We start from the raw sequence: 22,218 nt of genomic DNA, 5'->3' as shown, positions 1-22,218 counted from the left end.
GATGCTAATCATTATATGGTAGGGAAGCTTGAAGAATTACATTAGTAGGATAGAGTGAGATTTTTCTTTTTTTTTTTTTTTTTTTTTTTTTTTTTAAGATGGAGTCTTGCTCTGTTGCCTAGGCTAGAGTGCAGTAGTGTGATCTAGGCTCACTGGAACCTCCACCTCCTGGGTTCAGGTGATTCTCCTGCCTCAGCCTCCTCAGTAGCTGGAATTACAAGTATGCGCCACCATGCCCAGATAATTTTTGCATTTTTAGTAGAGACAGGGTTTCACCATGTTGGCCAGATTGGTCTTGAACTCCTGACCTCAGGTGATCTGCCCACCTTGGCCTCCCAAAGTGCTGGGATTACAGGCGTGAGCCACTGCACCCAGTGACATTTTTTCAGTATCTAGTCCCATGAACTGAATCGAGGCATTTCAAAATAATTTAGAATTTTATAATCTTAATTTTTCCTCAGGAAAACCCAGACGTTGCCATAATGTTCCTCTGAGTTAAAGAAAATCAGTTGCATACTTATGTGCCAGATGTCTGCATTTCCAGGTCATTTATTACTTACCATAGCAGCAAAGACATAATGGTCATTATGGCAATATTCCAAGTTCTGAACAGGTCCAAAATGAAAGCTTTCTGCTGCTTCAGGGGATTTAGCTCCTGTAACCAAAATAATGCAAATAACCATGAGATTAAGAGGTAGTAAGGAAGTATCTTTGGCGATGATGCATGGGGATAACTTATGCTGCAACTCTCACTTCACCTTGACTATGCTTAGAAGTCTGGGAATTGGAGGCAATAGGGCATCTACATATATGATGCTTATTCTGACACTTTAAAATGTTTGCAGCCCATTTTACACAGAAGCCTTTTAAATATATAACACCCCCTTCCCTGTCTCGTTATACAAAGCCTGTTGTCTAATATAGTCTTTCTCTGACTGACAGTCAGAGAATGGATGTCCTTTACCACACTGATCTGTGATCCTCAGGACTGCCTATTGAAGGGTAGGGCCATGTAGTCCCTTCCTTGAGGCCATGTCTGCTTTTTACACTTCTTTGTTTATTTGCTTATTTGTTTTTTTTAGATGGAGTCTTGCCCTGTGGCCCAGGCTGGAGTGCAGTGGCGTGATCTCAGCTCACTGCAACCTCCACCTCCCAGGTTCAAGCAATTCTCCTACCTCTCAGCCTTTAGCTTGCTGCTCTATAAAATGGGTATATTAATTGGGAGTTGAGAGACTAAATGAGATCATATATATATATATAATATATATATGGCTTAGCACAGTGCTTGAACCATGGTAAATGTCCAATAAATTTAAACTATTATTATTATTATTACTGTATCATTGAGGAAAAGAGGCTAGCCATCAGTGGTCAGTGACAAATCCTTACTGCTATTGATGAGCTTATACTCTTTTACTTTTATTTATATTTATTTATTTACTTAGTTGTTTGTTTTTTGAGAGGGAGTTTCACTCTTGTCGCCCAGGTTGGAGTGCAGTGGCGCGATCTCAGCTCACTGCAACCTCCGCCTCCCAGGTTCAAGCAATTCTCCTGCCTCAGTCTCCTGAGTAGCTGGGATTACAGGCACCCGCCACCACACCCGACTAATTTTTGTATTTTTAGTAGAGATGGGGTTTTGCCATATTGGCCAGGCTGGTCTCAAACTCCTGACTTTAGGTGATCCATCCACCTCAGCTTCCCAAAGTGCTGGGATTACAGGTGTGAGCAACTGCACCCGGCCTATTCTTTTGCTTTTAATTTGCGGATATTAACTTACCATGAGTTATGAATCAAGTTAACCAAGCTGATTATAATTGAAACTAACATAAAAATTATTAGGCTCTGAGGTGGGGAATCTCTCAAGGATGAAGTACCAGGACTTTGTGACTTTGTGGCCCTACAGTGCATGTGCAGTAAGAGACTGATGGAGGAATTTCTATTATGAAGAAGTGAGAGTGCCAGGCCTGCCTTCACAGCAGGTGCTCTCCAAATGTGAGTGTCCTTCTTTCTAGGAATGATCAGACACTTACACAGCTCACAGCCACATTGCCTTTTCTCTACTGCACTATTTGGATTGTAGAGCCCCAGAACATGGCTCCCAGCAGAATAACCCTGATATTACAACAAAGCAAAGCCCCTGCATAAACTAGTGGGAACTAGACATCCTCTTGGAGGGTTCTGGGGTGGTGCACACAGACAGGACCTGTGGACCAGGCCTATGCTAACACTTGGTGGTTCCACGGGCCCCTTCTCAAATGCAGGTTGCCAGGTTCCTCTCTGGGCTTGCCTACTTCGACTCTTTTAAACAGAGGCCTGAGAATCTGTATTCTTAAAGCACTTGGGTGATTGTGATGAGCAGCCAGGATTGGAAACCTCAGAACGAGAATATCCTTGTATCCAGTGGTTGTCCCTGGCCTGGGTGGAGCCACCAAAATGTCTTTGGATCAGGTACCAGGAGCAGGTTGAAGGTGCTTCTTCTGAAGCCAAGGATGCTTGAGATTGCTTTCTAAGACAATGCTCTACTCTATATCTTTTCCTGTCGAAGTTAATGTTACTGCCTCTAACACGAAGTGAAAAATTACAGTTGTTAAGAGCATGTGCTTTGGTGCCTGGGAGAACTAGGTCACAAATCCCAGTTTAACATCTGTGTGATCCTGGGCAAGTTTCTTAACTTCACTGCGCCTTAGTTTCTTTTTTTGGAAAAAAAAAATGCATGGGCATTAAATGAGCAGAACACAGTGCCTGGCATTTGGTAGGCTCTTCAATATCATTCTAAATAGGGTGCAATTGCTGGCACAGGGCTCTGCAGATCCTCCTAAAGAGGATGCTACAGGAGGTGAGCAGGGGAGATGACCAGGCCTCAGGAAAGCACAAGCGCAAACCCTTAATGGGTTGTCCAGTTCAGGCTAGATGTGCATCATGGCAGGAAGAAAGAAGGCACTGTCAGGCTGAGGATGGTGGCTCACATCTGTAATCCTAGCACTTTGGGAGGCAGAGGCAGGAGGATTGCTTGAGCCCAGGAGTTTGAGACCAGCCTGGGCAACATAGTGAAACCCTGTCTCTACAAAAAAAAAATACAAAAAGTTAGCTGGGTTTGGTGGCAATTGCCTATAGTTCCAGCTTGGGAGGTTGAGGTGAGAGGATTGCTTGAGCCCAGAAGGTTGAGGCTACAGTGAGCTGTAATTGCGCTACTGCACTCCAGCCTGGGCAACACAGTGAGACTCAAAATTTTTTTTAAGTGTATATATATATATATGTATTAGATACACATACATACACATATGTACATATTTATATATGTGTATGTGTGTATGTGTATCTATATATATAAAGGCACTGCCAGAACCATATGTTTTAACACTGAACTATATTCTTATGTGTCCATAACTATATATCTCATATCTATTTTATGATTGCTTTCATCCATGTAGGTAAATCCCTATAGCTAGAATGTAAGTTTCACAGATAGGAATCAGGCCACCTAGTTGATAAATACCAATAAACACCCAGCAGAGTCCTGAAGGGCAGAAGTGTTAGACACTCCCAATGTTGTTGTTGTTGTTGTTGTTTTATCCATTTAAATTGACTGAGACTTGAAATGGACTTCTTGACTTGAAGGGCAAAGGATTAAGGGATGTTTTGTCCTGGCAGCCCTCTGAGAGCTTGAGTTCATGGCCACTCTAAGCCTCTAGCCATAGCTAGAGTATCTACTTCTGGAAAAGGTCCTGAAGGCCAGGGATCGGGGAAGCCCTCGGGGTAAGCAGTGGCATGCCCACTGTCCTCTACAGAGTTCTGCTTTCCGCACTACATGCTTTGGTGCAGGGCATGCATAATGCTACTGAAGCCACCATAGTCTTCTTTAGGTGTCCTGAGCAGACTCTTACCTATCTCCTAGCCAGGAATGCCCTGCCCCATCCTCTCCACTCATTTAAATGAGTCCTGCTGTCCTCCCTGGCTTGGACCTGCCTCCAGCTGTGGGCCACCCTGCTCTCTTTCTCTGTATTGCTGGCACACAGCGTCTCTTCTTAGATACTTACCCTTTCTTCCCTTATGTCATTGTTTATCTTTTTATCTAATCCTCTTACCCATCTTAGTTACATTCTATGTTCCTTTAGAATTGGGGCTGTGTCTTATTTTTCTTATTTCCTCTAGGAGCCAGCACAGGGCATGGCACACTGCATATCCTCACGAACTGTCAGGAGGTGTGGCTGCTTCCACAGGATATCAGCTTTTCCTTGTGGTCACCAACTTTCAAGGGTGAATCCTCAAGCGTGTGCTTTCAGGCCTTAAGGTTCTAGATATGACACAGAGCGAGACTAAAGACATGCAGAGCTTCCTCAGCAGCCTGTGGTAAGATTCAGGGTACAGTGGAAAACCCAGGGTGGACTAACTCTGAAACATATTCTTTCCACTTAATCTGGACATTTAAAAATCATCAGTACATAGCTGTGTCAGTGATTTGGAGCAATGCCAATAGAAAGTTGATGATAAACTTGCAAAATAAAGGGAACTAATATTTAATGAACACTTGCTATTTGCTAAGCAGTTTACATATATTATTGCATTTAATTCTTATAAACAGCCCTTTAAGGTGGATTTTATCTTAGAATTTAATCATGATTGTGTTCCTAAGGCATAGTGCAATGCCTGGTACATAGTGGGCACTTAACAAATATTGAATTAAGTTAAATTCCATAAAATCAAGAATGCATAGCTGATCTCAAGAGGAAACATGTGCAAATGCTTACCTCCACAGAATCAAATATCACTGCTGGCACAGCTATGTTGTTCATTTCTGCAGCTTTTTGGATGATATCTTCAGCCTCTCTAAATCTTCTCTAGGATATCAGCCACCGAGGAGATTCAGGAATGAACCTATAATTTATTTGTAATATTTAATAATTTTTCACAACAGCAGGGTTGGATACTATTAAATCTGAGTTTCCCCCAGATAGTTGTAATTTTGTAAAATTCTAGTTTGTCTTTTTAAAGAGAGTCCACATAAGATTTCCACTGAAGCATAGGAATAAATAAAAGCACCTTCAAGCTTCAAACTTCTGATCAAATTATAAGACTGATCATCAGTTGTGCTTGAGACCAGGACCAGACGATAAGGGGTGACAATAACTATGGGCATGTTTGAGCCAGGACATCTGGAGAAGTTCATCCAAAACTTATAGGCATTGTGGCTCATAAAAGAAATGTAGCTACTAGACTGTAAGTTCCCCTAGAGAAGAGACTGTCTTTGCAGTGGGTCCATCCTAAGGAGAATTGCTAGTGTCCCAGCTGGTGACGTTCACAATTTATTGGGAAAAGGATGGCCAGGGCATCTGTGTTCTTGATCTTTTCCTTTAGTTAAAAGAGAAGGTGAGGGCACTGATACCTGCCTGTGTAGGGTCCCCATGGCTTTCAACAGATTCCCAGATCAGCGAGTGCCCAAACCAGTTTTTGCGAGATGAGCCCCAATGTTGTCTTTTTGTTAACGTCTAAAAGCTTATTGTTTTAAATTACATAGTCTATTCCCATTTATAGCTGATGCTCAAACACAGTTGCAAATAATAGAACTTCTATTCTTTCTAAATTTTTATTTCTCAAAATCTTTTAGCCATTCTCCTGTCAGCTCTCATTTTCCTTACCTATTGTCAGTACAGATGGTCCCTAACTTATGATGGTTCGACTTACAATTTTTCTACTATAGGAGAAAAGTGATATGCATTGAGTAGAAACCTTACTTTGAGTACTCATACATACAGCCATTCTGTTGTTCACTTCCAGTACAGTATTTAATAAATTACATGAAATATTCAATACTTAATTATAAAATAGGTTTTGTGTTAGAAAATGTTGCCCAACTGTAGGCTAATGTTAGTGTTCTGAGCATGTTTAAGGTAGGTTGGGCTGAGCTATGATATTTGGTAGGGATGCAGGGCGGGCAAGCCCCAGAGTGGGGTTTGGCCCATGAGGGTTCTTGGCTTTGCCCAGGAAAGAATTCAAGGGCAAACTGGAGGTGGAAGAAAATAGCTTTATTGAAGAGACAATGTTACAGCTCAGTGACTGCTCTTGCAGAGCAGGCTGCCCCACAGGCAGAGTAGCAGCTCAGGACAGTTTTGCACTCATATTTATAACTACTTTTAATTACATGTAGATGAAAGGGCAGTTTATGCAGAAATTTCTAGGGAAAGGGTAGTAATTTTTGGGTCACTGGGTCATTGCCATGGAAAGGGGCAATAAAGCCTGAGTGTTGTCATGGCAACAGTAAACTGACATGGCACACTGGTGGGTGTGTCTTATGGAAAGCATCTTCTGCCCTGGCTCTGTTTTAGCTGGTCCTCAATTTGGTCCGGTGTCCAACCCCTGGCTCTGGAGTCGTGTCTGGCTTCCTACCTCAGTAGGTTAGATGTATTGACCTAGAATATTCTCAATTTATAATCAGCTTATTGGGATATAACCCCATTATAAGTCAAAGAGCATCTGTACTTACTTAGCCTAGAAAACAAATTATAAGTAGCAGACACAGAGTCCTCTATAATTAATTGGCCCAAATCCACACTAGGAATAAGTTCAGAGCAAAACAAATGACGAACTAGCAGGTCCCCTCTCCAGCTTACTAGCACATGAATTGAAAAATGAGCTCAGTTTGCATTTTTCAGAATATGCATTTAGTTGGTCCCTATAGGAACTACAATAATGTTAGGTCACTGACTTCTAGTAATTAGAACCGTGTTGTCCAATAGAAACTTCTGAAATGTTCTATATCTGTGCTAAGACAGCACCCACTAACCACATGTAGCTACTGAGCTATTGTGATTGAAGAAACAAAAATTTAATTTTATTTGCTTTTAATTAATTTTAAATTTAAATAGCTGCATGTGACTGGTGGCTACTATATTAGTGCAGAATTAGAGATCTTACTACACAGCCACGATATACCTCATGGATAGATGCTTCTACTTTGGGCCAGTATCTTTCTCCAACCAGATTATGCTTAGAAATATCCTACCTTTTTTTCTGCAGATCACTGGCCTCAGACTCTTAATGTTTAATCATCTTGAAATTGCGTAGCTTTCCTCACGTTTCATCTATGGCCTGCTTCCCTACCCCATCCCCACCCCCTATACATATACTCCATTCACACCTATGGCCACTTACTGCCAAGCCTTTTAAAGGAAACCTGGGACATAAAAAGTTCCCCAAACCACCAGCAATGCCTCTATGTAGGTTTATCTCCCATATCTAGCCCACTGTACTCAGGCCCAGTGGTATCTCTACTTTTGAATTGCTTTGATATTTTTTGTGTGTGCACATAATCTCAAATCTAGCTGATCATTTCAAAAGTCAATGGAGTGCCAAATGAGGTTGCACACTATAATCTCTCTGTAGATTTAATTCAGACTAAACAGGAGTGAGGTGTTGCTGGAGAGCTTGTCTCATACTGAGCAGGCTGCAGGGTCCATGTCAGCTCTAAGCATCCCCCCATAACCCAACCACTAGACTGATGAGCATCCGTTTGGGAAGCCCCACCTGCAAGGACAGGATGTTCAGAAGAAAGCTATTTTCTTTTACAGGAAAATGATAAGACCACTGATAAACGTTCAGGGGGAGCACTCAGCTTGTCAGTGCTGGTCCCGGGCTGGCCTCTATCTGGGGCAAGTCCTGTCCGTGGTACAGTATGCCCACAGCCAGGACCACTCATAGACTGGCCCCTGGGAAACAGAAGAAAGAGCTCTCCTTAGGGCAGAGTGAGCAGGCTCCCTGTGGGATGGACCTTCTCGCTGGAAACTCTGGAGGCTAACTCTGGAGGGCTAATGAATCAGAGCTGTTCATTCCTCGCTGTGACATATGGTCCTGAGGCAAATCCCATCCTTACTAATCTCTGTACAGCCATTCAGGGGCCTTATATTGTTATTCTCTCTCTCTTTCTCTCTCTGTCTCTCTTTCTCTCTGATAGAATCATACATTAATAAGATTGATTATAACTTTTTTTGAGACAGCATCTCATTCTATCCAGGCTGGAGTGCAGTGGCATGATCATATAGCTCACTGTAATCTTGAACTCCCAGGCTCAAGGGACCCTCCCACCTCCACCTCCTAAGTAGCTGGGACTACAGGCACTCACCACTGCACCCAGCTAATTTTTTATTTTTAGTACAGACAAGGTTTTGACATGTTGCCCAGGCTGGTTTTGAACTGCTGGGCTAAAGTGATCCTCCCAACTTGGCCTCCCAAAGTGCTGGGATTACAGGTGTGAACCACCATACCTGGCTAATTATAACACTTTGAAAGTACTGGTCCCTTAGGTCAAAATGACAACTAGAGCCAGAGCACATAGTTTATTAAAATCATTCAGCTGAAGAGGCAGAAAAAAACCTTTGAATAATCTTGTCTTGTGTCTTGAGAGAACCTGTAGTCACTAACATCTTTTCCAATAAATTCAGTTAGCAAGGGAGTTGTGGAGAGAGGGACAGATGATGATGATGATAATTACTCTCATTCAGAAAATTGCTCTGCTCTTGTAAATCTGGGATGCTTTCCTTGGAGGCACAGCTATGTAGATAATGGCCAGCCCTTATTCACTGCTCCTCAGGCCGGGTTTCCTGGTCCTCAGACAGGGTTCCAGAGGAGTGTTGCAAGTCAGAATAATTCCTAACCTTTAACAAACTATCAACTCCACCTGCACACTTCATGCCAAGAATTTACACTGATAAATCACAGCACTCTTACAGATCATGAGAATACAGGGGCTTAGAGTGAGCCCACCTGACCTGCGCTGTCTAGTCAGACAGGTGGCCTGCCTGTCAACCTCTATGACTGCCTAACAGATGCATAAGATAAAGGCCTAGACAGCTTCCCAGTCAGGAGGTGTCCAAAGGACCGGGCAACCATGAGGTCTAGTCTACATTGTGAGTTCTGAAAAATGATCAAAGAAGCTTGTGTTATGTGTAAGCAGGTAGAAGTTATGCAGTTCAGTGAAACCAGTCAGTGCTGGAGGATTTGACTTTGATATAATGAAATCAAACCAAGAAGAATTAATGAGAGAGAAAGAGAACGAGAGAGAGACAGAACCAGACCCACCAATGGAAGGAATCCCTTTCCTCTTGCTTAAATGTGAAAAAGCAAGGAAACAGGAAATCCCCAAAAAGAGGGTATGTCTGACACCTTATTCCATGATTTTTAACTTATTCTTTCACCTGAAATCTCCCAGATAGTCATACTGGGTAAGACTGTGGCCAGAATCTTCAAACTTTGTTATTCCTATAACTGTTGTGTTATACTGAGTTGAAATTGAGTTGGGAGGTTGTGGGAGGAGAGAAGAGAACATTTCTCTAACAATTTATTAAATAAAAAGTAATTTTCTCACTCTTCAAGACATAGCAGATAAATAGGCACACTACCATAAGTGCTAATAAATAGGCTTCCCTTTCATAGATGCTAATCATTATATGGTAGGGAAGCTTGAAGAATTACATTAGTAGGATAGAGTGAGATTTTTCTTTTTTTTTTTTTTTTTTGAGATGGAGTCTTGCTCTGTCACCCAGGCTGGAGTGCAGTGGCCAGATCTCAGCTCACTGCAAGCTCCGCCTCCCGGGTTTATGCCATTCTCCTGCCTCAGCCTCCTGAGTAGCTGGGACTACAGGCGCCCGCCACCACGCCCAGCTAGTTTTTTGTATTTTTTAGTAGAGACGGGGTTTCACCGTGTTAGCCAGGATGGTCTCGATCTCCTGACCTCGTGATCCGCCCGTCTCGGCCTCCCAAAGTGCTGGGATTACAGGCTTGAGCCACCGCGCCCGGCAGAGTGAGATTTTTCTAGAGAGAGAAAAGTGATGAAAGAGCAGGGGGCAGAGTTAAAAATGACAAAATCCAACACCACCAGCGCCACAAATAAGTAGCAACAGGCAAGAGTGGCTGGTGTCAAGGAAGAGATTGGAATCCTGAGAATGTGCTTTTTAGGACAATGGAGACTCAAACTCCAGCACACAGGCCCACCCACAATGAGGCAAAAACTCCCAGCTTGGAAACTGGCCTCTGCGAGTTCCGTGGAGGTCATGCAAGCCCAAGCTAGGTCAGCACCAGGCTCCAGGTGTGTTCCAGGTGTGCTGACCCGCAGCAGAGGGCCTGTCTGGGGACGAGTCACACTCACCACCACAGCGGGACACACAGCACTCCCGGCACCGTCAGCGCCAGCAGCAGCATCCGCCAGTCTCTGATGAAGTAAGCAAACAGTGGCAGCAGCATATAGCCAACTGCAAAAAATGTGCACACTCCTAATGTAGAGAATATAATACGAACTGACTTGCCAGGAATTTCTGTTCCTGTTCAAAACAAGGGAGGAGTATTAGCATATTATCTCACTTTAATATTTGCTTTTTATATCATTATGTGGCAGTTAGAGTTCAAACTATCACCACTTAAAAAAGGGGAAAGGCATTTGCCTCGTTGCCCAGAGCAGGCATGGTCAGGGTAGAGGAAGGTGGGAAGTAATCCAAGACTTGGCAACTTATAGAAGGCTGAATTTCCATGAGATTTTAACGGAGTCATAGATTTATTTATTTATTTTTAATTAATTAATTATTATTATTACTATTTTGAGACAAAGTCTCCCTCTGTTGCCTGGGCTGCAGTGCAGTGGCGCGATCTCAGCTCACTGCAACCTCTGCCTCCCAAGCTCAAGTGACCTTCCCACCAGCCTTCCGAATAGCTGGGACTACAGGCGCACACCACCAGGCCTGGCTAATTTTTGTATTTTTAGTAGAGACAGGGTTTCACCATGTTGGCCAGGCTGGTCTTGAACTCCTGACCTCAAGTGATCCATCTGCCTTGGCCTCCCAAAATGTTGGGATTACAGGCATAAGCCACCATGCCCGGCCAATTTATTTTAAGGCCATTCCATGTCATAAAAATATGCCCAGCCCCAAGAGCTAATCCCTTCTGAGAATGCCACATTTCCAAAATAAGAGCCCCAACATGAGAAGCAGAGAGAACGTTTCAGGAGACAAGCAGTGGCTCTTCTGAGGGGCCATGTGGGGTCACGGTGTGTGTAGCCTTTCCAACAGTTCTGAACTGTAAATAAACAGACATTGGCCCATCAGGAAGCAGTGGAGAGTTCACTCTTTCCAAGACCTCAGGACACACTTACCCATGCCTGAGCCCTGAGAAATCAGTTGGAGTGAGCTGGCTCTGGAGGTGCACAGAAAGGCCTTCAGCACCCAGGACTGAATTCCCTGCAGCCATGCTGTGCCCAGAGATCAGCCCAGGCAGACACAGTCCATTTGGACCAAGGAAAGAAAAGCAGGAGCTGTTCTCCCACCCCTGCAGGCAGCAGCCCTAGACCTGGCCACACACCCATTGAACTCCACAGAGCTTTCCCTGAACAGCAGAAAGGCCCATGACTGCTTGGTGCGGGCACTGCTTTTTGGGAAAGGACATGCAGGTGACTGTTGGCCTCTGCTCAGTGCCACAGTGGATCACTCGGCACCAGATGGGAGTCCAAGAACAAAGCTCCTTCTCTTGTCACGGAGCTCCGGGCCCTTTCCAGAGTCTGCCCTTGGTTCTCTACACCTGGGGCGGAGATTTGACCAATGGCGATGACTCTGCCTTTTGTTGGGGATCTGTCCACACTACAGAGAAGTGACCCAGAAGATACAAAACAGATAATTCAAAGGTCATTCATGCTTGCCTTTCAAGAGAGATTTTCTCAATCATGTTTATATGTTCTAGGCACAGGCGAAGGGATTAAGAGCTCATTCCAGAGAAGCAGCAAAATTACTGTTAGCTGGTTTCTCATTTTACCACCTACCTGTTCCCAACCCACCCCACTCATTCTCCCTCACTGTTCATAACTGAGAGATCTGCCTTAGTGGGTCCCTCTCGAGAGGCCATTTAAAAACCTGGACTGATAGAAACAGCCAGTACTTTGTGCCTCCTGCATCCCATGTTGGAGACAATTGTCCTAACCACCCACAGCATTGCTCAGCCTATAAACCCATTTCCAAGGACAGGTTCCAGGCTAAGTGTTCACATATATTATCTCTTTGACCCTTCACACCAGTTATATAAAAACTAATATTCCAGGCGAGGCACAGTGACTTATGCCTGTATTCCCAGCACTTTGGGAGGCCGAGGCAGGCAGATCACCTGAGGTCAGGAGTTCGAAACCAGCCTGACCAAATGATGAAACCCGTCTCTACTAAGAAAACAAAAATTAGCCAGGCATGGTGGCATGCGCCTGTAATCCCAGCTACTCGGGAGGCTGAGACAGGATAATCACTTGAACCCAGGAGGCAGAGGTTGCAGTGAGCTGAGATCATGCCACTGCACTCCAGCCTGGGCAACAAGAGCAAAACTCCATCTCAAACAAAAACAAAAACAAAAACTAATATTCCTCCTACTTTATACATAATTAGCTGAGACTTCAGAGTTAAAGCCAGTTGCCTAAATTCATGCACATAATAAGTGGTGCACCAGGATTCAAGCCTTATTTGCTCTATGGATACTGGTCTACCTTCCAAAAAAAAAAAAAAATTACTGGGGGCATGACTTGGCCTTTTAAAGCAGTTCTTCAACTGAGATTCCAATAGAGGCATGAGGGGAGATGGGTAAGGCCATATCCTGATTTCACTTTTACAATTTTCTTTTCTTCTTTCTTTTTTTTTTGAGACAGACTTGTGCTCTGTCGCCTAGGCCAGAGTGCAGTGGTGCAATCTCAGCTCACTATAACCTCTGCCTCCTGGGTTCAAACGATTTTCCTGCCTCAGCCTCCCAAGTAGCTGGGACTATAGGCGCTTGCCACCATGCCCGGCTAATTTTTGTATTTTCAGTAGAGATGGGGTTTTGCCATGTTGGCCAGGCTGGTCTTGAACGCCTGACCTCAGGTGATCCACCCACCTTAACCCCCTTTCGGAAGTGGATTTGCATTTTCCCTTCCTGGGCTTGTCACTGGAGGCCAGCCAGCCCCTCTGAGGAATGCTAGGAGAGAAGCCTGATTACACAGATCTTTCATGGCCTGCAGCTGCCACGAGCTTTCCGTGTGGCAGTGAAACAGATGACAGTGGTGACTCCTGCTGTGCTGACTGGGAATCCCTGTCCTGGCCCCCTATGCTCTATCTGCCTCTTCTGTCTGCTTTGCTTCTAGGGCAAAGCCTGGTTGGTCTTGGTCTGGCTGGGCCTCTGAGTTTCTCCTGGGAGTGAAACATTGACATCTAAGCCAAAGGGACATGACCTGGCTAGGATGAGGGCCAGGATAGCCGCAGGAGTATTGCCCACCACCTGTCACACCCATCTGAATCTGAGCACTCTCTCCAAGAGGGGGTGACTTAGAGAGGGCCAGGCTCCCTTCCATGCAGAGCAGTACCTGCCCCAGGAACTGTAGAGCAGTACCTGCCAGGCCCATTCCACACAGAGGCAGGACGTGCACCTTCATAAATGACCAACATAGGCTCTAAGTAGACCCCAGCTCAAGAAACGAGACTGTAGTGCAGCTACCAGGATATGAGGTAAGAGCCAGGAACCCTGGGCTAGGAGTGTCCTCCATCTGGCAAGGGGAGAGCCTGGGTTCCCTGATGCTAAGTTGCTACTAGAGTGACTATGATAAACCCTCCTTTGTGGAGATATTATTATGAAGACTGAGACCATGTATGTAAAGTGCCTAGGAGGGTATCTGGCATGTGGCAGGTGCTCAGTAATAGTTATTCTTTATCCTGGTTAAGCAGTTGAAATGTGCTACGTGTCAGGGGAATGATGGAAAGTACAATGCCTTTGATGCAAAAAGGCCAGTGAAGAAAGCAGAACCCCTCTTCAGAGCTTAACAGATGTTCCCCTGCTCAGGGCTTCCCCTCTCTCTGCACCAATCACTCTAGTCAAAAGTAACATTTCCTATTTCTGTGTATACCCAGTAATATGTGCCCCACTCCCTTGACCCATGTCCCCATGTCCACAGTGACAGCTGCATTGGCTGCAGAGGCACAACCAGGCAGTGAGCTCCTTGTGAATAGACAGGCGTGAGTTCTTGCTCTTCCCTGGGTCCCCGCAGTTCTTCCCTCTCATGGTGCAATGCAAATAAGGTATGCCAGCAAATTTCTGCATCATGTTTATGGATTTATATGCCAGCTCATCCCTTGGAAATTTTGAGGCAACTTCAAATTTAAATACAATAAAATAATGGTAACATTAAAGTAAAATATAAAGAAAAGTAAAAAGTTGTGCCTTGCTGAAAAGAACAAAAATATGCAGCTGACTATTTTGAAAACAGTTTGGCAGTTCCTCAAAAGGCTGAATATAGAATCAACATAGGGCCTAGCAGAGGTCCTGCCTTATACCCAAGAGAATTAAAAACATATATCCACAAAAATACTTATTCTCCAATGTTCATAGCATTATTCGTAACAGCCCCAAAGTAGAAACACCCAGATGTTCAATGACTGATGAATGGATGACCGAAATCTTCATCCAGCGGAATACTAATTCATGCTACAACATGGATCAACCTTGAAAACAAGTGAAGTCAGTCACAAAGGCCACATAATATATGATTCTGTTTATATCAAATGTGCGGAATAGGGAAATCCATTAAAGGAAGAATGTAAATTAGTGGTTGCCAGGGGCATAGGGAAGAGGGAAATGACTGCTAATTTGTATAGGGTTTCTTTTCAGGGTGATGAGGAGTTAGATAGTGTTGATGGCTGTACAACTTTGTGAATATACTAAAAAACACTGAATTATACACTTTAAAAGTGTGAATATCATGGTATGCAAATCTGTCATGGACTGAATGTTTGTGTCCCTCCATTATTCATACATTGATCCCCTGACCTGATAGGATAGAGGATTAGTGTCCTTACAAGAAGAGACACCAGAGAGTGAGCTCTCTATGGCTTGCTCTCTCTTGCTTTCCCTCTCTCCGAGCACTTGCGCAGAAGAAAGATCATGTGAGGACTTAGAGAGAAGGCAGCCATCTGCAACCCAACGGGAGAACGCTCACCAGACACTAACCCTGCTGGCACTTTGATCTTGGACTTCTACCCTCCACAACTGTGGGAAATAAATTTCGGTTGTTTAAACCACCCAGTCTACAGGATTTTGTTATTGCATCCCAAACAGGCTAAGACAAAATTATATTTCAACTTTTCAATTTAAAAACAGTAACAAAATATATATATATATATGGCTGGTAAAAGCTGCATCATTGATGTAGTTACATTTCCAATTTGCCCGAGCTTCCTGGTAGCCAGAGTTGTAAAGGAAGATGCCATCACTTACACACCTATCAAAAGGAGGAACCGCTGGACATCAGAGGAAGCAAAGCTTTAAATGGTTCAGCATGCCCAAGGAAATGTCACATGGGAGGTTGATGTTAGAAGTACTGAAAAATACTGAATTAATGAATCAGTCAAGGCAGGAGATAATTAACTTTTTGTGTTTAAGCAGCTAGTTATGGGGGATAAGAGAGGCTACTGATGGTATTCTACCCAGAAGGCCGTGGACAGGTGGAGGGCATTATTTCTGGGCAACAGTAGGAGATTGTGAGGCGAGCTGGAGCATGGGTAGGGTTAGTGTCCTTGGTCCCAAGTGGTCATTTCCTCCTAAACCAGCATCACTCCGGCAACACCATCACTTCCAGGCATGTCTGCTTTATGCTGTGTTGGGTAGCACTGTTCTCTCTTTCTCTTTTCTAGCTGTGACTCTGGCAGCCTTGATCATTTTTAAAAAGCAGTACGAAACAAGGACTTATTTCTGCACTGCTTTGACAGTGGGAGGAATTTGGCTTCCCAAGTTAATGTGAAATTATCATGCAGAGTTTTGCCAACCCTTCCTTAGGGCCAGAGGGCGGAAGCAAAGGCACTTACCAAACTCCTCAGCCCAGACCACACCCTTTGGTTTATTTTAGTCAAATACAACCTGGAATTAGGCTATTTTATCCCAGAAACACCAGAGAGCGCTGCTGCACTGTAGGGAAGCTAGCAGCCACTTTGTCTTTGTACTGTGTCCCCCAACCCCAGGCGCTGACTGGGGTGTCCAGCCATTCCAGAGCAGGCTGGTTTTCGGGGACACTTAAACTTTCAGACCTGAGAACCCAACACAGTGAGTCTCTTACCAGGACACAAAAGCCAGCAATTTCTTGCAGAGCACAATGGAGTAAAACTGTCACTGTAGAGGCTCCCATAGCACCCTACAACAGGCCTGGCCCCAGGCTGATAGCAAGCCCTCAGAGGCCTGGATCCCGGCTGATAGCAAGGCTGCTGCACCCAGGGTCTTACGTACTGACTGCTGGCTTGACTGATCTTCCATGGCCTTACTTTCCCCTTGGCCCTCTTACCCTTCTTCACCCTGCATGTGGGACCACACGCTGCATGGGGAGCTGGGAGGAGAGTAGATGATAGTATCAGAGCCAGGGGGCAGTCCTTTCCTGTAGGAAGCCTGGGGTATGCTCTCCCTGCCTCACCCGCTCACACAGGGGAGGCTTGGAGGCCCCAGAAGCACACTGTGCCACTGAAAAGGCAGATCTCAATGCTGCCCATTCTATAGAACCGGGGATGCCACCACCTGGCACAAGTCCCACCTTGTTCCCATTCCCACGGAGAGAGCTTCTCTGGCTTCACCATGACTCTCCGCCCTTTTGTTCCAGATGGTCCTTCAGGTCCTCCTGGGATATTGGCCTGCTGGTCACAGCCTTCTGTTTTGGGGAGGCCTGTTTGGTTTTTGGTATGTGTCTGGCCCAAGCAGAGCCACATGTTGGGTTTTTCAGGCTTAGGGAGGATCATCACACGGAAGATGGATTCTGGGGACTTTGAACATGAAGACAATAGGCTTTGCCTTGTGTTCTTGGAGCCACTGGGGACTAGGAGGTTGTAATTTCTGTCCTAAGATCTTCCAACCTCCAGTTTCCAGCAACACTGGCCTGAAGCTCCCTGTGCCCTCTACACAAAAGATCTTCAAGAAAATCTTACCCCGCTCCTTCCCCCTGCAGGAAGGGGAGCAGCCTCCTCCCGCTGGGGCCTGCTGAAGAGTGTGCTATCTGCTGGGACCATGTGGCTCCAGCATGTTCTTCCCACCTTCTCTCCTCCCTCCCCCGCTCTGCAGACACTGAGGCTGAGCCCATGGCACTGGGCTCTTTGCAAATAATTAAGGGAGTAGAGTTGGAATATTTCCATCCTGGCAACTTGACAGAAGGTGTACACACCATTAGTTAAGACAGCACAGCATCTCCAAAGCCAATGAGTCCTTCAGACTCTTAAGAAGCAAAATCAGAGTCACCTAACCAGATTCGGACTTTTGAGGCAAGAAGAATCATTAGACTTCTATTAAAGGAGTATTAATAATGATGCTGTGACAGTAGAGACAAATTGGGATGGTATTGAGCCACCTAGAATATATTATCACCCTAGAGATGATGGGAACTGGTGTCTACTATCCCAGAGATACCCCTCACCTCTGCTTCTCTCATTTGCCCATTCGCTGGGCTCAGAGAACACACTCTCTCACTCCCGTGGATGACCCTCATCAACTTGCCTGGAGCTCACCTAACTCCCTCCCAGGAAAAGCTGCTGAGGGCCCCAGGGACCTCCTCATGACCTTGTAGCTGATGAGTCTTCCTCATGCAGCCTGACAGCAGATGGGGCTACTATCAGTGCAGGGAGGCTTGTCCTGTGCTTAGTTGATAGACTCTGGGGTGGGCTCTGACTCAGGGCGAGGCCAGATCGGCCCAGTGATGGCGGGCTGGCACTGAACACCCCCTGTCTGCATGAGCCCCCTCACCTGTGTACTGGCCACAGTGACTACCCTAATAGGTCCCTTCACAGGCAACCAGGAAGAAGTCTCAAGGCTATACAACTCAGATCAAAGACATCCTCAGGCTGCCCTTCCCCTAAAATGTCCTCCTCTGTGCCTCTCTTAAGCCCTGTGCTCCTGAGAATGTGTCTCAGCTGTTGTGCAGCTGGTTCTTAATGGCTCCAGCTCTTCCTCACCATATTTCAGGGCTCAGCACAGAGGTGGCTCCCTGTGAGTGCCTGCCTTGCCCCTGACTTGCTCCAAGAGCTCCCTCCCAACACACATATATCCAAAGGCTTTGGAAGCACAGCCCAGTGGCCCAATGACTTGTCCTTTCTGGGCCTTTCAGAGGGTTGGAGGGAAGTACCCTGTGTCCCAGAAGCCATTCCTACCTAGTATGAAGGCTACCACATAGTTGGAGATCTGGCCCATGCCCACGATGAGAAATAACACAGTGAACATCTCCCAGCTGATGGAGAAAATCTGCAGGAAGCTGAAGCCAGTCTGTACAGCCATGGTTGCGAAGAGAACGTTCTTCCTGCCAAACCTAGAGAATGCAGTATAACCGAAAACATGAGATGTATAGGTTGCCAAGGTGTGTTACAAGCCCTCAGTCAGGCATCAATGCAGACTTAGTGTTTTTTCAGGGCTCTGGCAGACTTTTTTTCCTGTTACACCCTCCCATCTTCCTCCTTGGTGAGGTCTCAGGCATCTGTCTGCTCAGGAGATAGCTTTTGAGATTCTTAGCTTCCTGTGGAGTCACCATGCCTCAAAAGCACGGAGCAGCATACGCAAGGACCATGTGGAAATATGCTCTTTAGAAGGAGCCACAGATAGATGCTACCAGCACATTTCTGGAAAGTGGGTACAGCATAGATTGCAGATATTTCTTGAATCAGCAACATGAAAATTCTGTAAATCCAGAACTAAGAGTCACTCTGCAAGTGGTTTTTAACTTGCAATCACCTGGAGAGCTTGGAAAAAATACTGATGCCAGCACCCCACCTCCCAAGATTTTGGGATGCAGTTTGGATATTAGGATTTTGGAGTTTCCCAGATGAGTAGCACGCAACCAAAATTGCAAACCACTGCTCTGTGGGAAGGTGTAGCTTTCAGCAATGTCTTTTGGTGACACTGAAGGTGGTTTAAGTGTTACCTTCACATTCTGGTAGTGATCAGTGGGTAGAATGGAGCACAGGTGTGAGCAAAACAGCTTTTCCTGCCCCATTTTCCAAACTCAGGTCTTTGGCTGTTGGCTTGGGCTGGGAAGCTTTCCCCAACACTGCTATTTAGCACCCCCAACTTCCTGCACTGGTCACCACAGCACATCCAGGGGCCTGTGGAACACTGTCTCCCGGGGCTGTGATGTTGCCTCCTCAGGCCTGTAAGCTCTATGAGGCCCAGAGCCAGCGTCAGCTCTGTGGCCTCAGTGTCCAGCCAGGGTCCAAGCCACAGCAGCAGTGTGTGCACAATTGGGGCTCACTGTGTGGCTGCTGGCTGTTTGCAGACAGATCCTGTGCCCTCCACCCTTGCCCCTGAGGTGGTGGTGGAGCAGGGAGGGCAGTGGTGATGGCAGCATCATGTTTTGTCAAGGAGTCTGTAGTATGAGGACCCCACCTTCCAGTGGGGTCAGTGGCCCCTCCCCACCACTGGCCAAAGCCCTGGGAGTATGAGGCTGAGGGAATGGAACAAAAGTGTGTCCAAGTGAAGGGGACTGAGGGCAGGGTGAGTAGGAGACAGCAGGGCTACTCCTATCACTGAATCAGTGGCCTGAGGGTCCTCCCTTTCTCTGGGTAGAAATACCCTGAATTCAGTCCAGCCCCAAGATAGGCAGTGATTGACAAGGGGCACCATCCCACTTTCCTCCCCTCCCATGTCCTTACCTGTCTGACAGTTGCCCGGAAACGAAGGAGCTGAGGGGCACTCCTACGAAGAACAGGGAGATGGTGAGGGGCACCTTCCAGTTGTCCTCACACACCAGATTCCACTGCCAAGGAAGACAGCATGAAGCATGAGCCCAGCCCCAAGGCAGACCTCAACCCCAGCCCAGCTCCGAGGGAATGTTAGCACGGCTGCCAGGCAGACTCTCATCCCCATGCCAGGATATTGCCTTCGTGCAAAGGGCATAGGCCTTGCAGCCCTGGGTTTGACTGGCCTGTGCCGGGACTGGGGTGAGTAACATGAGGCAGGTCACTGCCCTCCCTGAAACTCAGGATCCTCTTAGGAAAGGGAGGGTGATGCTCCTACTCTGCTCATGTTACATAGCAAGAAGCCAGCCGAGGCCATGGCTGTGACTGGTGACCCCTCAGCTGTGAGGCAGTCCAAAGTAAAGGTGGCACTGCATCTTCAGAAGCCAGCCTAGTGCAGAGGGGAGGTGTTTGAAAAGCCCAAAGGGCAGGGCAGAGGGCACGGCCACTTAGTCCAGGAGTAAAATTTCTTTTCCCTGTTGAAAAGCGCAAGTGGTTCCAGGAGCTCTGTGACTTTATTTTCTGAGCAGACCCCTCCAAAAAATCATGTGGTCCCTGGTCCACTCATGCCTAGGGCAAGCTTGTGACCTAATTCAGGGCCCCATCATTCTGGGGCCTACTTACTCCTCTCCAGGGCTCCCTGGCTTCCCTCCTACATCCCTACACCCTCCTTCCCATCCGGCCTTTCCAGAAGTATGGTCCCTCCCATTCCCTAGGGCCTGTGGGCTGCCGCTGCCCTAGCAAGTCCCTGCCAGTGCATCTACAAAATGAGAGTTTCAGTCAGAGTTTCAGTTTGACTTAAGTCAATTAAGCAAAATCAAGGGAGGTGACAAACATTTCAAAGTGTGTTTAGTGATCTTTCATTTATTAATAACAAATAAATAAATAAACAGATGCCAATGAGCACTTCGGGCTTGGGTTCTGGGGGCTGCTGTCTGTGGCAAGATGATCCAGTCTGGAGGAAAGACCCCTGCCTCCCACCCAGCCCTAGTTCCATCTTGGGTGGGGCTGCCTTTATAGCGTTTGCCAAACAATTCCTTCTGAATCCTCATAACTCCCTTGAAAGTGTGGATTTAAGCACAAACTCACATATTTATATCACACCTCATTCTGCAGCAGACAGAGGTGTTTATAAAGACACACACAAGAGAAAAATGTAAAACAAAAAGCTAAGGGAATTGGGGCAAATGGAAAATAAAGAGGGGGGAAGTTGGAAGTTGCAAAAACCAAGCCTGGGGTAAGACTGACCCTAGATTATCCTGTCCACGGGCCTGCCTGCTTGCCAGACAGGGCTCCAAAACTGGCTCAGTTCTCAGAAGGGTTACAGTATCCAAAGTAGTTCACTTATTCGCAGAAGCACAGTTGTAAAGAATACTGAGATCCGAAAGAAGTCTCTCCTATGTACTTCTTCCACAAAGGAGCCACTCTGTTATGCTGAGGATAATGTCCTCGAGAATAGCCCTGTCCTAGAGACAATAGCAAGATTCATGAGGCCGCCTCTCACAGTGCTCACGATGCTGGCCACAGGCAACGCCCAACACAGCTCTGCAGAAGAAAAATAAGTCGGGCCAGGAACTCAGCACTCTGCCATTCAGGCACAATCCGAGGATAAATCTGAGACTGTACCCACAGGAGGATTGCCTCACCTGGGGCTCCGGCACGGGCTTCAGGAGAAAGGGAAATGAATCCTCTAAAACTGTATAGCCAGATTAATGTGTTCGGCCAGTGCATAGACCAGAAGTGGTAAACAGGACGTGTGCCTGCATTCGTGGCCATCTACTTCCAAAAATAACTGTCCAAAGTTTCATTTAAAAGCTTGGGATCTGCTTCTGACTTAGAGAGATGAGCAATGGAGGCCCCAAAGCCTCATGATGTGGTGTGACCCATTTTGCAGAAGATTAAACTGAGACTGTGAGAATGGGACTTGTCTGAAGTCACAGCAAGTAAATCAGCAGGATAGATGCCTCCTTGGGCCTCAGAACCCAATCTTGTACGAGTGTCCTGCTTGGACCTGTACTCTCTAAGGCAGGACAAAATGAGCTTATTAAATATGATGCCCTACACTTCTTCAAAGAATGTGACACCAGGAGACAATTACCCAGGACTAGGAGTAGAAGGCCTCCATCACAGCCTTTGGCCTTGGACAGAGCCAAGAAGAACTCAAGATTGGTAGAGGTATTAACATGCCAACCATCATCATTCCATCTGCAGTTAAGCAGAAAAGCTCTTTCAAATATAATGTGCTCTCCTTTGTAGTTTTTCAAATATTTCTCTGTCTGGACTTTGCCTTAGGGCAGGATAGATAGGATTTAGAGACAGAAAGGAAAGGAAGGCTGTTAGATGTGGAGCCAGGCATTGCATGAGCAAAGGGTGGGACTGGGAACTGACTACTTAATTTGCAAGGTCCAGGGCAAACTGAAAATGCAGAACTCCTTGGTCAAAAATTATTAAGCATTTCAATACAGCAATGGCAAAGCACTGAAACCAAGTG

The 22,218-nt window shown here is 46.0% G+C and overlaps 1 protein-coding gene across 1 annotated transcript in view; it reads right to left on the bottom strand.

The window, feature by feature from the left end:
- Nucleotides 1–22,218, bottom strand: part of SLC22A4 (solute carrier family 22 (organic cation/zwitterion transporter), member 4) — a 49,544-nt gene that overhangs the window by 10,859 nt on the left and 16,467 nt on the right. The window contains 5 exon segments of the mRNA XM_011951114.1: nt 561–655; nt 4,749–4,875; nt 10,139–10,310; nt 18,153–18,307; nt 19,644–19,747. Of these exon segments, the coding sequence (XP_011806504.1) occupies nt 561–655; nt 4,749–4,875; nt 10,139–10,310; nt 18,153–18,307; nt 19,644–19,747 (653 nt within the window).

This window comes from Colobus angolensis, unplaced genomic scaffold (assembly GCF_000951035.1).
Source record: "Colobus angolensis palliatus isolate OR3802 unplaced genomic scaffold, Cang.pa_1.0 Scaffold314, whole genome shotgun sequence".
Lineage (NCBI taxonomy): Eukaryota > Metazoa > Chordata > Mammalia > Primates > Cercopithecidae > Colobus > Colobus angolensis.
Note: the sequence above shows the minus strand (reverse complement) of the source record. Positions and strands in the feature narration are given on the sequence as shown.